The 14,702-nt window shown below is 43.1% G+C and overlaps 1 protein-coding gene across 3 annotated transcripts in view; it reads left to right on the top strand.

Moving 5' to 3' along the window:
- SPRED2 (sprouty related EVH1 domain containing 2) overlaps positions 1 to 3,967 on the top strand; it is a 123,825-nt gene extending 119,858 nt beyond the window's left edge. For all 3 annotated transcript variants that reach the window (XM_070480264.1, XM_020888273.2, XM_020888274.2), the window contains one exon: positions 645 to 3,967. In XM_070480264.1, coding sequence (XP_070336365.1) covers positions 645 to 1,310 — 666 coding nt within the window. In that variant the 3' untranslated portion in view covers positions 1,311 to 3,967. The remainder of the gene's footprint in view (positions 1 to 644) is intronic.
- Positions 3,968 to 14,702: the final 10,735 nt, after the last annotated feature.

The following is a 14,702-nucleotide window of genomic DNA, read 5'->3' as shown; positions in this document are numbered from 1 at the left end:
TCTCCCCAACCAGATTACAAGGTACCTGTGAGCCTTCATAGTCCCTGGTATCCACTTTTGCTTTTTTGAACATGACCCACAGTGAGACACACATTCTATATCATGGACTAGTATGCACTTGTTAAGTACGCACAAATGTACTTACCTCGTAATGGTCAGTGCACTCCAGAGTTCTGCTTCTCTGGAAAAAAAGAAGTCTTAAGAGAGGATGGCCTACAAAAACAGGTGAAACTAATCTAAGCTGTTAGAAATCATGATGCCCAGTCACTGGTCACCTTAGTGGGGGGAGGTCACAGAAAGGAGATAAGGATATTCCAGGGACATCTCAGGTCTGCTTTTGATCTGGGCATGTTCAACTTCTGGAATTGCAAACTTTATTCTCACAGTGTGTATACCTACCCACATCTATGGCTAAACTGCAACAGAAAGGGGGGAAATGCCGGTCAACCCATTAACATGATTTCCTGACCCAGGAAGGGATTGAGACTCACAATTTGAAATACATCTTTGACCCACAAGCTGTTAAGTACAGGATAGGTCCGTTTCTTCAAAAAATGCCCTTTGCCAAGGTGAAGGATGCATTATTTGAAGATTGGTTTGTTTAGCTGCTGCGATAAAGTGACGTCTCCTTTTTCCGGGGGCAGCCGATGCCAAGACCCTACCGCCAGGTGAGCTTCCCGGACGACGACGAGGAGATCGTGCGCATCAACCCCCGGGAGAAGATCTGGATGACCGGCTACGAGGATTACCGGCACGCCCCGGTGAGGGGCAAATACCTGGACCCCACGGAGGACGCGGACTCCTACGTGCGCTTCGCCAAGGGCGAGGTGCCCAAGCACGACTACAACTACCCCTACATGGACTCGTCAGGCTTTGTCCTCGGCGAAGACCCCAAAGGGCGTGGGGGCAGCGTGATCAAGACGCAGCCCTCCCGGGGCAAGTCCCGGAGGCGCAAAGAGGACGGGGAGCGCTCCCGGTGCGAGTACTGCCGGGACATGTTCAACCACGAGGAGAACCGGAGGGGCCACTGTCAGGACGCCCCCGACTCCGTGAGAACTTGCATCCGCCGGGTGAGCTGTATGTGGTGCGCAGACAGCATGCTCTATCACTGTATGTCGGACCCCGAGGGGGACTATACAGACCCGTGCTCGTGCGATACCAGCGACGAGAAGTTTTGCCTCCGGTGGATGGCCCTTATTGCCTTGTCTTTCTTGGCCCCCTGTATGTGCTGTTACCTGCCCCTGCGAGCCTGCTACCACTGCGGAGTGATGTGCAGGTGCTGCGGGGGGAAGCACAAAGCGGCCGTGTGACTCGGTTTCCCTCCCGACCCCCTCCCGTCCACAGCCCCAAGGGGACTCGTCTTCTACATCCTCTCATCTCTCCCGCCGCTCCCGGGTACCCAAGGCGCCTTTCCAGCCTGGGGAGCCTGCCTGGAGGACTCTGCACCCCCGCCGCCCACTCTGCATCGGCCGCACCCAGGCACGCGCACACAGTGTTCTAAGGAAAGGACCCTCTGCCTAGATGCTCCTGTATTATTAACAATCTATAATCAAGCTAACTATCTCATCCAGGTGTTGATTTCATGTCCTTCCTGCTCACCTCGTCCAGTTTCAAGGCGCCTGCAGCAGGAACTGCTGATTTTTTTGGTGGGTTTTGTCGGGTTTTTTCCAAGAGCTCCAAAGGCCATCTTCCTCTTGGTTCTAGCTTGCCTGTTGCTAACGAGCTTGCTTCCTCAGGTTCCTGTGGTAATGGATTGTCATAATGGTGAAACCCTACCAGATGTATTTTTGAACCTGCAGTCAGTTACTATGTATAGGAGGTGAGCTAGTTAACAAAATTCTACCACAAAGCGAGATCGCTTTAACGTTTCTAAAGCCAAACTTCCCATGTAAGCTGCGGTTTCTGTCTAGAGCCCATCATCTTGTCTCTCTCAACCACCACCCCCAAAATCTGTCAGTTACTCACTGATGCAAAACATTCACTCCTAAAATGACTGAGAATTGAGCCTTAACTTCAGATTAACTTGTGAGAATCAGGAAAATCCTTTAAACTGCATTGTATCCTCTCAGACCAGGGCTAGAAAGGGGATTTCAGGTTTCTCTGAGCCTCCCCAGTAACCCTAAAGTAGATCTTTTTAAAACTGTCACCACCACTTGTAAAAATTTAGCAATACCAGAAGAAAACGCTAATGAAGTAAGAAATTTTGCTCATTGTTTTGCAAACCAAATAGTCTCTTTCAAACAAACCGGTATTCTACCGAACATGGTCCGGTTAAGAAACACTAAGGCTGTGGTAAGTAAAACTTTAAAGGAGCTTTCTTTCCCCCCAGTGGCTATTTTCTATTAACTGGGGGAGATTTTAAATGTCATCAATTTGAAGAGTGGTGGGTTGCATTCTGTTCATGGGTTTGTCGTTTTGTTTTCATTTTGGACTCAATTTCACGTCACCAAATTCTTCGTTTATACTTGGGAAAAAACAAGGCCATATATAAAAAACCCTTCCAATGCCTAAGTGTCTTTCTCCTGCAACCCCAAACCCAGACTTGCCACTTTGAGTGCACAGATGGTTACTTCAGCAGTCTGGGTCCGCCTGTCGCCTTGCCACGTAGGAGGCTTCTAATTAGCTGGAAAAGAGTATTTTTCTAATATATTGCAAGGAATAGCCAAATCTTTCTGCAGAAAGGGAAAAAAAAAAGTGAAGAGTGGTTACCTATACCTAGCATTGTACAATCAGAACACCGTGGGGAGCATAGGGGACAGGCTTGTCTACGCCAGCTGTTCTTCCCACCATGATCTTCCTGTGGTTGTTGCCAGCTGAGCACACAGCCTCATTCCTCTCTCCCCACTCCCCGCCCCCTCAACCATCCCTCCTCTATTGCACAGAGGACATCAGTCTCCAAGGAAAGGGACTTTTTTCCCAGTCTGCTAATCATACTGGGAAAGTGCTGGCTACGCTTACCTTCATGGGAATGTTCTCAGCTTACCTGAGAGTGCTTAGCATTTCTTCCTCAGATTATCCATGTAAATACCCAGTGTGCTTATGAGTTTGTTTGGTAGGTGTTTTTGTTTGTTGGAGTGACTGGTTTGGGTCTTCCAGTCTGGGAAGGGAGCAGAGATCTATTATTCTGGTGGTGCAAGACAAGAACCACTTCCCAGCCTGGAGAACATCTAGAAAACCTTCAGCCAGCCTCCAAATGCTGTTGAGAGACCATCTTCTCCCCCACCTCAACCCCCATCCTGAGGCGTCTCCTCAGGGCCTTTCTCAAGGTCTCCTCTCTACAAAGCACAACACTAATGTATGTTCTGTTAGACCTCAGTGCAAATGTCCTTATTTATTTCAGTAAGAACACACCTATTCCGGCCGCTTCTTGTTTGCCATGTCTGTCTAGCCATCATCTATCTTCCTTCACCCCTCGTCCTTTTCCACCCCTTTGAAGAGTTAATGCTAGTGAATCTTAGGCCGCGTATCCTTTTTGGTTTGTGAAGAAGGCAGCGGTTAAGGGCACAAGGACAGCTGTGGGGACATTTTATGTAAATACGTCTCTCTAATTGCCACACTGCAGCCACAGTGTGTAGTATTTTCCCAGTCAGCTTTGCCATACTTAACGTCAGTCATCTGAGAGAAATTATTCAGATTTTATTTTTGTATCTGTGGTAACAAAACATTAACCAAAAGATTTTCTGTTTGGAAGCTTCCCCTGACCCCCCTGCCCCCAACTATGAAGCTATTTGCTCACATTAACAAATTAAAGTGCCTGAAGCATAATTCATTCTTTACCTGTATACTAAAAACCCTGTTGTATTGATTTTTTTATAATAAGCCTTTTTACCTCTGTGTAAAAAAATATATATACAAGTGTATGATGTACATTTTAGTTCTTAACTTTTTTTTATGGTTTCTAATATGTATGACCAATGTAGCCATTGCTTTAAAACGTACCATGTAAATATAAACACATCCTATCAGATCGCTGGCTTTGGGCTGTTTGTCTGGCTGGAGACAGGGTGGTGTTTGAATCTCTGCGGACGTGGGAGCTCTCGCACACAGGATGGGAAGGGGCTTCCTTTGGAGAAGGATGTGTGGACACCGGTCTGTTTTTGTGAGGCCCTTCCCGCCTCTGGTTATGTCATATTCCCCAGGGGAGACAGCAGCTCCTAGGGCTCGGATGCCTCAAGTGAAAAGAATGCTGTATGTCACCACCCGGGGAACACCCCCTCTTCCTCGCTTGGCTTCCCCCACGCGTGCTCCTCAGAGGGAACAGCTGTACTTCCTCTGAGTTGTTTTCAACTGGTTCCTGCTGAACCTTTAGAGTGTGTATGCGTGTGTGTGTGTGTGTGAAGTTTGGAACACAGTTTCTCACAGAACTCAATTGTTAAAAACTACAAGATCCTTAGTCTCCTCAGAATCGTTCGATTTTACTGATATTTGGCCCACTTTCAGTTCCAAATGGGCTCTTTGGATGCTCAAACGTTACATGCAGTGACAGCCCCTTGGAGGAAATGAAGTGTGGGGTCTTTTAAGGGTCACGGAAGAACATTTCAGCTTCTTCTCTGGAAAGCCAAGTAGGGGCCTTAAAAAGAGATGTGTAGAGGGGTCCCTTCATCCTAGTCTCAACTCTTCCTGAAAGGGGTGACATTTCCAAACTGCTGGCAAAGATGAAAAGCAACAGGAGATGCTGGAAATTAGAAAGTGAGGGGAGAAAAAGAAGCCATGAAGATTGGTAATTAAAAGATCGTTAAGAGAACTTCATGAGAGTTCGTACATAAACTAGGAGGCACACAAACCAGACTATAGGGGGTGAAGAGTCAACATGAAGGCCATGTAAACATGGACATCAAATGTAAAACATGTTTTCAAGAAGTTTGATGGTAAAGAATAGTGGGAATGCTCTGAAGGACAAGAAGAAAAATAATATCTGCTGAGACAATATGTATACATTTACTCGTAACAATCTGAATAAATTGCTCTGATTTAAAAAGATAACTTAGAAGACACATCCAGAGGGGGCCCAAGATCACTTGGCCCTCATGCCACCCCACAAGGCATGTCCCTCCCAGCATCTCTGTTTGGAGCTGAGGAATGGAGGTTTAGAAAGGGTAAGTAACTGGGACTTCCCTGGCGGTCCAGTGGTTAAGACTCTGTGCTCCCATGGGTTTGATGGGAGCAACAAATGGGTTTGGGGGCATGGGTTTGATCCCTGGTTGGGGAACTAAGATCCTACGTGTCCCACAGTGCAACTGAGAAATAAAATAACTATTTTCTTTAAAAAAAGAAAAAAAGGGTAAGGAACTAAAGTAACCTGCAGTCATAAGAAGCAGTGACCCAACCAGGTTGGTTGACTGACTGCAGAGCCCAGCTCCTTGCCAGGCCTCACTGATAGCTCTACTCACCCCCTCCCCATTTGTGGGCTTAAAAATTGGGCACCAGGCAAGAGCCTTGCCTACTCCTCCCTGTTTCTGGGGGCCCATCAGGCTGCTCCAGGATTGATTTGGTGCCCTACGTGCTCAGCCAGGAGCTGGGCACACTTTATCCACTCTCCTTCAACCCTCTGCGGAATAGAGCTTCTACTTCACAGGTGAGGATGTGGGGATAGAGAAACCATGTGAACCTGGTCACTGGACAGTCTTTCTGCCGTCACTAGCCATTAACCTTTGGGCAAATGATACCACCCTTCTGAGCCTTGGTCTCCACAGGTGTAGCAAGTGAGATGATACACATCCAAAGCACGCCGTGAGACTCAGCGATTACATTTCACCTGTCATTACAGCGCAGCATACAGAAGGTGCCCCTGTATGCTGGACATACAGGGTACTCCTTCCTTCCTCAACTTCTCTATTCTGGAACTCTAGGAAACCCCAAGAACTGGAGAGGACACCGTCTTTTGAAGCACAGGAGGCTGAAGCCATTACAGAATTTTGTGAGTATTTAGACCTACAAAATATGTGTGCTGAGATTTCCTTTTCTTAACCTCTCTGCAATAGTAAGCTAGGTTTCGATTCCTTGCTGGCCCTCCCAGACTGCTTCACAGCCCTCGTGATGGCTGCAGAAGGGCTCTGAGCTGGCTGATTCCTCAGCAGCCAGAGCACACAACTTGCTTTTCCGATTTGCCTCTTGACCCCCGGCCCCTTCTGTGGCATTTGGGGTATGAGTCAGTGGCCTCATCTTCTGGGCCTCTGTTTCTCCTACTGCTCTCCCATTGCTAGTTACCACTCACTCTTCATGGTAGGCACCCCCCAGAAAATCAGATCTTCCCAGGGGAGAGAATGTTGTTGAAGAATTCTGGTGCCCAGGGACTAGAGGTGGTTTGTTATTTGAGCACAACTTTTGAGCAGGCTGTCACAGTACATTCTTGTGAGAGAGTGGCCAGAGCTTATAAAAGTGTGCAACTGCCTGCAGGCATTCTGACTGCAGGCCCATTGGGCTTTCTGATTTGTGGGGTTAGCTAGTTAGAAATATCACACTTCGTGTGCTTGTGTTAGTCAGTCAGTCGTGTCCCGACTCTTTGCAACCCCGTGGACTGCAGCCCACCAGGCTCCTCTATCTGTGGAATTCTCCAGGCAAGATCAAACCCAGATCTCCTGCATTGCAGGTGATCCTTTACTGTCTGAGCCACCTCTTCAGGCGCAAACCAGATGGGTGGATTGAAAGGAGAGGACCCTGGTGACATCTTACACCACCAGATACCAGGTGATCTTGCAAATCAGGGCCCTGCCATGTCCTCAGCTAAAGAAGCCACTAGTGTTAGCCATTCCTTCCAGGCAAGCTGACCCCTTCAAGGCAGTGTTAGAACCAGGGTGCAGGTGGAATTGGAGGGTGGAGAGTAGGTGACATGCTCTGTAAATTTATTAAGAGGAATCAAGCCAGTTATGTGACAGTCACGCTTCATATGCTTTTCTTCTCACTATGTCTTATCTCTTTATTCCCCCTAGTTTTGGGGGAGGGCTCTGATTATTATAAAAGTAATCAATACACATAGTTATAAAAATGTCATAGGCCACAGAAGTATAAAAATGGGCATCTTCTGTGGGCCTGTTCACGTCATCTTCCCTCTCTGTGTATCTCGTGTCCAAATTACCCCCTGTTTTTAAGGGTATTGAGGCTTCCCAGGTGGTGCTAGTGGTAAAGAACACACCTGCCAATGCAGGAAACTTAAGAGATGCAGGTTCAATCCCTGGATTGGGAAGATCCCCTGGAAGAGGGCATGTCAATCCACTCCAGTAGTCTTGCCTGGAGAATCCCATAGACAGATGAACCTGGTGCACTACAGACCATAGGATTGCAAAGAGTCAGATACAACTAAAGTGATATAGCACGCATGCACGTCTAAGGGTATCGGTCATAATGGATTACGGTCCGCTCTGTGGCCTAATTTTAACTTGATCATCTCTGTAAGGGCCTATCCCCAAATAAGTTCGCTTTCTGAGGAAAGAGATCACGGCTCCATATGAATTTGGAAGAGACACAATTCAACCCATAACACTCCTCTGTCCCACCCAAAATAAGCTCTGTGCATCCTTCTAGATTTTTCTATATATTTGTACACAGATGTGTGTATGTGCACATATATTTCTCTTTGGAGAGGAACAAAAATACAGCTATGCATCTACCTACACTGCTCTAAAGCCATGCTGTGGCTTCTGATTGGAGAATTAATTTAGTCCATGTCCATCTCAAGTAATTACTTGATATGTATATTGCCATTTTGTTGTTTTCTGACTGTTTTGTAGTTTCTCTGTCCCTTTTTTCATCTCTTGCTCTCTTCCTTTGTGACTTGATAATTTTCTTTAGTGGTATGGTGAGATTACTTTATCTTTTGTGTGTCTACTATGGGTTTTTGCTTTGTGGTTTCCATGACACATATAACCACTTCTAACAGTCTGTCTTAAGGTGATTACAATTTAAGTTTAAACATATTCGGAAAGTCGACATTTTTAATCTCCCCCCACTATGTTTTCTGTTTTTGCTGTCATATTTTACTCCTTATCTTGTGTATTCCTTAGCTAATTATTTTAATTATGGTTATTTTTACTACTTTTGTCTTTTAACCTTCATATTAGCTTTTTTTTTATACTAGCTTTATAAGTGATTAATCTACCATCTTTACAGCATTCAATTATTCTAAATTTTATTATATATATATCTTTACCAGTGAGATTTATAGTTTCATATGTTTTTCTTTACTAATTAGTGCCCTTTCTTTAACATTTCTTGTAGTGCTGGTTTAGTGACAATGAACTCCTTTAACTTTTGCTGGTCTGAAAAACTTTATCTCTCCTTCAAATCTGAAGGACACCTTTTCTGGGCATGGAGTATTCTTGGTTGGAAATTTTTTCTTTAAGCACTTTAAATATATCACTGCCACTGCCTTCTGGGCCACAAAGTTTCTGCTGAAGATCAGCTGATAGTTGTGTAGTAGTTCCTTGTGTGTAACAAGTTGTTTTCCTCTTGCTGCTTTTAAGATTCTCTTCTTGTCTTCAACTTTTGACATTTTAATTATAATGTGTCTCTGTAGACCCATCTTATGTGCTGCCTATAAGAAATTCACTTCTTACATAAGGACACACAGAGACTTGAAAGTGAAATAATGGAGAAGGGTATATTCCATGATGTGGAAGTCAAAGGCTAGGATAATCTATTCTTATATCAGATAAAATAGACTTTAAAACAAAGACTATAGGGGACCCCCTGGTGGCTCAGGGGTTAAGGATCCACCTTGTAGGGCAGGGGACCCAGCTTCCATCCCTGATCAAGGAACTGAGACCCCACAGGCCATGGGGCAGCAAAGCCCACGTGCTGCAACTGCTGAGCCTGCACATTCTGGACCCCAGGTGCCACAACTTGAGAGCCCATGAAACACTAGCACTGAGCCCGCCACCACCACCTGATGCAACGAAGATAATGCCTGCCACAACCAAGACCCGATATAGATAAATAAATAAATAAAACAAAGACGGTAGTAATAAACAAAGAAGAGCATTATATAATGACAAAGGGGTCAATCTCCTATAAGATGATATAACATTTGTAAATATTTTTGCATCAAGTGTGTGTGTGTGTGTGTGCGCGTGCACGTGCGCACACACATGCTCAATCATGTCTAACCCTTTGCAACCCCATGGATGGTAGCCCACCAGGCTCCTTCATCCATGGAATTTCCCAGGCAAGAATACTGGAGTTGGTTGCCATTTCCTTCTCCAAGGGATCTTCCTGACCTAAGGATCAAACCCACGTCTCTTGTGTCTCCTGCAGTGGCAGATGGATTCTTTACCAGCTGAGCCACCAGGGTTCGTGCATGCTAAATCGCTTCAGTCATGTCCAGATCTTTGCAACCCTGTGGACTGTAGCCCTCCAGGCTCCTCTGTCCATAGGATTCTCCAGGCAAGAATACTGGAGTGGGTTGCCATGCCCTCCTCCAGGGGATCTTCCCAACCCAGGGATCGAACCCACATCTCTTGTATCTCCTGCATTGGCAGGCAGGGTTTTTTACCACTAGTGCCACCTGGGAGGAACACCTAAATATATAAAACAAATATTAAAAGACCTAAAGTGTGAAAAAGACAGCAACACAATAACAATAGGGGACTTTAATATTCCACTTTCATTAATGAATAGATCATCCAGACAAAAAATGAACAAGGAAACAGCCTTAATCACCATGTCAGATCATGTAAACTTAACAGATAAATATAGAACATGCCATCCAAAAGTAACAGGATACATGTTCTTCTGAAGCACATGTGAATTTTTTTCCCCTGTACAGATCATGTTAGGCCATAAAACAAGTCTTAATAAATTTAACAAGATTGAAATCATAGCAAGCATTTTTTTCAACCATAACAGTATGAACTAAGAATGAATTTCATAGAAGATCTTAACAGACCCATCACAAGCAAGGAAATCGAAACTATAATCAGAAATCTTCCAGGAAACAAAAGCCCAGGACCAGATGGCTTCACAGCTGAATTCTACCAAAAATTTAGAGAAGAGCTGACACCTATCTTACTCAAACTCTTCCAGAAAATTGCAGAAGAAGGTAAACTTCCAAACTCATTCTGTAAGGCCACCATCACCCTAATTCCAAAACCAGACAAAGATGCCACAAAAAAAGAAAACTACAGGCCAATATCACTGATGAACATAGATGCAAAAATCCTTAACAAAATTCTAGCAAACAGAATCCAACAACATATTAAAAAAATCATATACCATGACCAAGTGGGCTTTATCCCAGGAATGCAAGGAATCTTTAATATCCACAAATCAATCAATGTAATACACCACATTAACAAATTGAAAGATAAAAACCATATGATTATCTCAATAGATGCAGAGAAAGCCTTTGACAAAATTCAACACCCGTTTATGTTTAAAACTCTCCAGAAAGCAGGAATAGAAGGAACATACCTCAACATAATAAAAGCTATATATGACAAACACACAGCAAGCATTACCCTCAATGGTGAAAAATTGAAAGCATTTCCCCTGAAATCAGGAACAAGACAAGGGTGCCCACTCTCACCACTGCTATTCAACATAGTTTTGGAAGTTTTGGCCACAGCAATCAGAGCAGAAAAAGAAGTAAAAGGAATCCAGATAGGAAAAGAAGAAGTGAAACTCTCTCTGTTTGCAGATGACATGATCCTCTCCATAGAAAACCCTAAAGACTCTACCAGAAAATTACTAGAGCTAATCAACGAATACAGTAAAGTTGCAGGATATAAAATTAACACACAGAAATCCCTTGCATTCCTATACACTAACAATGAGAAAACAGAAAGAGAAATTAAGGAAACAATACCATTCACCATTGCAACAAAAAGAATAAAATATTTAGGAGTATATCTACCTAAAGAAACAAAAGACCTATACATAGAAAACTATAAAACACTGATGAAAGAAATCAAAGAGGACACAAACAGATGGAGAAACATACTGAGTTCATGGATTGGAAGAATCAATATTGTCAAAATGGGTATACTACCCAAAGCAATCTATAGATTCAATGCAATCCCTATCAAGCTACCAACGGTATTTTTCACAGAACTAGAACAAATAATTTCACAATTTGTATGGAAATACAAAAAACCTCGAATAGCCAAAGTAATCTTGAGAAAGAAGAATGGAACTGGAGGAATCAACCTGCCTGACTTCAGACTATACTACAAAGCCACAGTCATCAAAACAGTATGTACTGGCACAAAGACAGAAATATAGATCAATGGAACAGAATAGAAAGCCCAGAGATAAATCCACGAACCTATGGTCACCTTATCTTCGACAAAGGAGGCAAGGATATGCAATGGAAAAAAGACAACTTCTTTAACAAGTGGTGCTGGGAAAACTGGTCAACCACTTGTAAAAGAATGAAACTAGAACACTTTCTAACACCATACACAAAAATAAACTCAAAATGGATTAAAGATCTAAATGTAAGACCAGAAACTATAAAACTCCTAGAGAAGAACATAGGCAAAACACTCTCCGACATGAATCACAGCAGGATCCTCTATGACCCACATCCCAGAATATTGGAAATAAAAGCAAAAAAAAAAGGGGGGGGGGACCTAATGAAGCTTAAAAGCTTTTGCACAACAAAGGAAACTATAAGCAAGGTGAAAAGACAGCCCTCAGATTGGGAGAAAATAATAGCAAACGAAGCAACAGACAAAGGATTAATCTCAAAAATATACAAGCAACTCCTGCAGCTCAATTCCAGAAAACTAAATGACCCAATCAAAAAATGGGCCAAAGAACTACAGACATTTCTCCAAAGAAGACATACAGATGGCTAACAAACACATGAAAAGATGCTCAACATCACTCATTATCAGAGAAATGCAAATCAAAACCACAATGAGGTAACATTACACGCCAGTTAGGATGGCTGCTATCCAAAAGTCTACAAGCAATAAATGCTGGAGAGGGTGTGGAGAAAAGGGAACCCTCTTACACTGTTGGTGGGAATGCAAACTAGTACAGCCACTACGGAGAACGGTATGGAGATTTCTTTAAAAACTGGAAATAGAACTGCCATATGACCCAGCAATACCACTTCTGGGCATACACACCGAGGAAACCAGATCTGAAAGAGACACATGCACCCCAATGTTCATCGCAGCACTGTTTATAATAGCCAGGACATGGAAGCAACCTAGATGCCCATCAGCAGATGAATGGATGAGGAAGCTGTGGTATATATACACCATGGAATGTTACTCAACCATTAAAAAGAATTCATTTGAATCAGTTCTAATGAGATGGATGAAACTGGAGCCCATTATACAGAGTGAAGTAAGCCAGAAAGATAAAGAACATTACAGCATACTAACACATACATATGGAATTTAGAAAGATGGTAATGATAACCCTATATGCAAAACAGAAAAAGAGACACAGATGTACAGAACAGACTTTTGGATTCTGTGGGAGAAGGCGAGGGTGGGATGTTTCGAGAGAACAGCATCAAAACATGTATATTATCTATAGTGAAAGAGATCACCAGCCCAGGTTGGATGCATGAGACAAGTGCTCGGGCCTGGTGCACTGGGAAGACCCAAAGGAATCGGGTGGAGAGGGAGGTGGGAGGGGGGATTGGGATGGGGAATACATGTAACTCCATGGCTGATTCATATCAATGTATGACAAAACCCACTTCAATATTGTAAAGTAATTAGCCTCCAACTAATAAAAATAGATGGAAAAAAAAAAGAGTGAATTTCAGTAATAAAGCTGGAAAATTCACAAATATGTGGAGATTATACTACCAAACAAGCAATGATCAAAGAAGAAATCAAAAGAGAAATCAGAAAACACCTCGAGACAAGTGAATATGGAAATACAACATACCAAATTGTATGTGTGCTGTGTGCTCAGTCATGTCAGACTCTGCGATCCCACCAGGCTTTGCAATCCCACCAGGCTCCCCATCTTTGGAATTCTCCAGGCAAGAATACTGGAGTGGGTTGTTATTTCCTTCTCCAACCAAAATGTATGGGGTGCAGCAAGAGCAGTCCTAAGAGGGAAGTTTATGGTAATAATGCCTACATCAAGAAACAAGAAATAGCTCAAATAGACAACCTTAATTTATACTTCAAGAAACTACAAGGGCTTCCCTGGTGGCTCAGTGGTAAAGAATCCGCCTGTCAAAAAAAAAAAGAATCTGCCTGCCAATGCAGGAGACACGGGTTCAATCCCTGGTCCAGGAAGATCTCACATGCCGTGGGGCAACTAAACCTGTGCACTGCAACTGCTGAAGCCTGTTCACCCCATGCTCTGCAACAAGAGAAGCTACAGCAATGAGAAGTCAGAGCACCATAGCAGAGTAGCCCCTGCTTACCGCAACTAAAGAAAGCCCACACACAGCAACAAAGACCCAGTGAAGCCATAAATAAAATAAATAAAAATTAAAAAACAACAAAAAGAAGAGCAAATGAGGCCCAAAGTTGGCAGAAGGAAAGACATAGTAAAGATCAGAGTGGAAATAAATGAAACAAAGACTTAAAAGGCAATAGAAAAAATTAAGAAAGCTAAAAGTTTTAAAGTTCTTTAAAATGATGGAGCTGCCAAGCCTTTAGGTACACTCACCAAGAGAGAATAGACTCAAGTTAGTAAAATCGGAAATAAAAGAGGAGACTTTACAACTAATAGCACAGAAACACCAAGGGTCTTAAGCAACTATTATGGATAATTATACACCAACACATTGTATTACCTAGAAAAAAAAAATCTAAATTTCTAGAAGCATGCAACCTATCAAGATGGAACTGGGAATTCATTAGTGGTCCAGTAGTTAGGACTTGGTGCTTTCAGTGCCGTGGCCTGGCTTCAGTCCCTGCTCAAGGAACAAAGATCCCACAAGCTGTGCTACATACACAGCAAGGAAGGAAGGAGGAGAAAGAAAAATTAATACTAATCCTTCTCCAATTCTTCCTCTAAAAAATAAAAAATAGGCTTCCCTGGTGGCTCAGCGGTAAAGAATCTGCAGGAGGCATGGGTTTGATCCCTGGTCCAGGAGGATCTTACATGCTGCAAAGCAACTGAGCCCATGCACTGGAACTACTGAATCCACAGGCCTAGAACTTGTACTCTGCAGCAAGAGGGGCCAGAGTGAGGAGAAGCTCATAGACCTCAACTAGAGAGTGGCTCCTACTCACCACAACTAGGGAAAGTTTGCACAGCAACAGAGACCCAGCACAACATAAATAAAATTATAAATAAAAGGGGAGGAAACACAAACTCATTTTATAAGATCAGCAGTGCTCTAATACTGAAACCAGACAAGGACACCACAAGAAAATTCCAGGACAATAAGCCTAATTAATAAACATAGATGCAAAAATTCCCTACAAAATCAGTATACAAGTGACTGCTGCATTTCTAGACATTGATAATGAATTATCAGGAAGACAAATTAAGAAAATAATCCCATTTACAATCACAGTGAAAAGAATAAACTGCCTAGGAATAAAATTTATCCGAGAAGGTGAAAGACCTATACACTGAAAACTGTAAGACATTGAGGAAATAAACTGGAGAAGATGCAAATAAATGGAAAGATATTCTGTGCTCATGGGTTAGAAAAATTAACATTGTTAAAATGTCCATAACACCCAAAGAAATCTAAAGACCCAATAAATCCCTATCAAAATTCCAATGGCTTTTTTCATAGATGTGGAACAAGCAATCATAAAATTTGTGTAGAA

Source organism: Odocoileus virginianus, chromosome 2 (assembly GCF_023699985.2).
Source record: "Odocoileus virginianus isolate 20LAN1187 ecotype Illinois chromosome 2, Ovbor_1.2, whole genome shotgun sequence".
Lineage (NCBI taxonomy): Eukaryota > Metazoa > Chordata > Mammalia > Artiodactyla > Cervidae > Odocoileus > Odocoileus virginianus.
The sequence above is the reverse complement of the archived record's forward strand: the minus strand, read 5'-3'. Positions and strand labels throughout refer to the sequence as shown.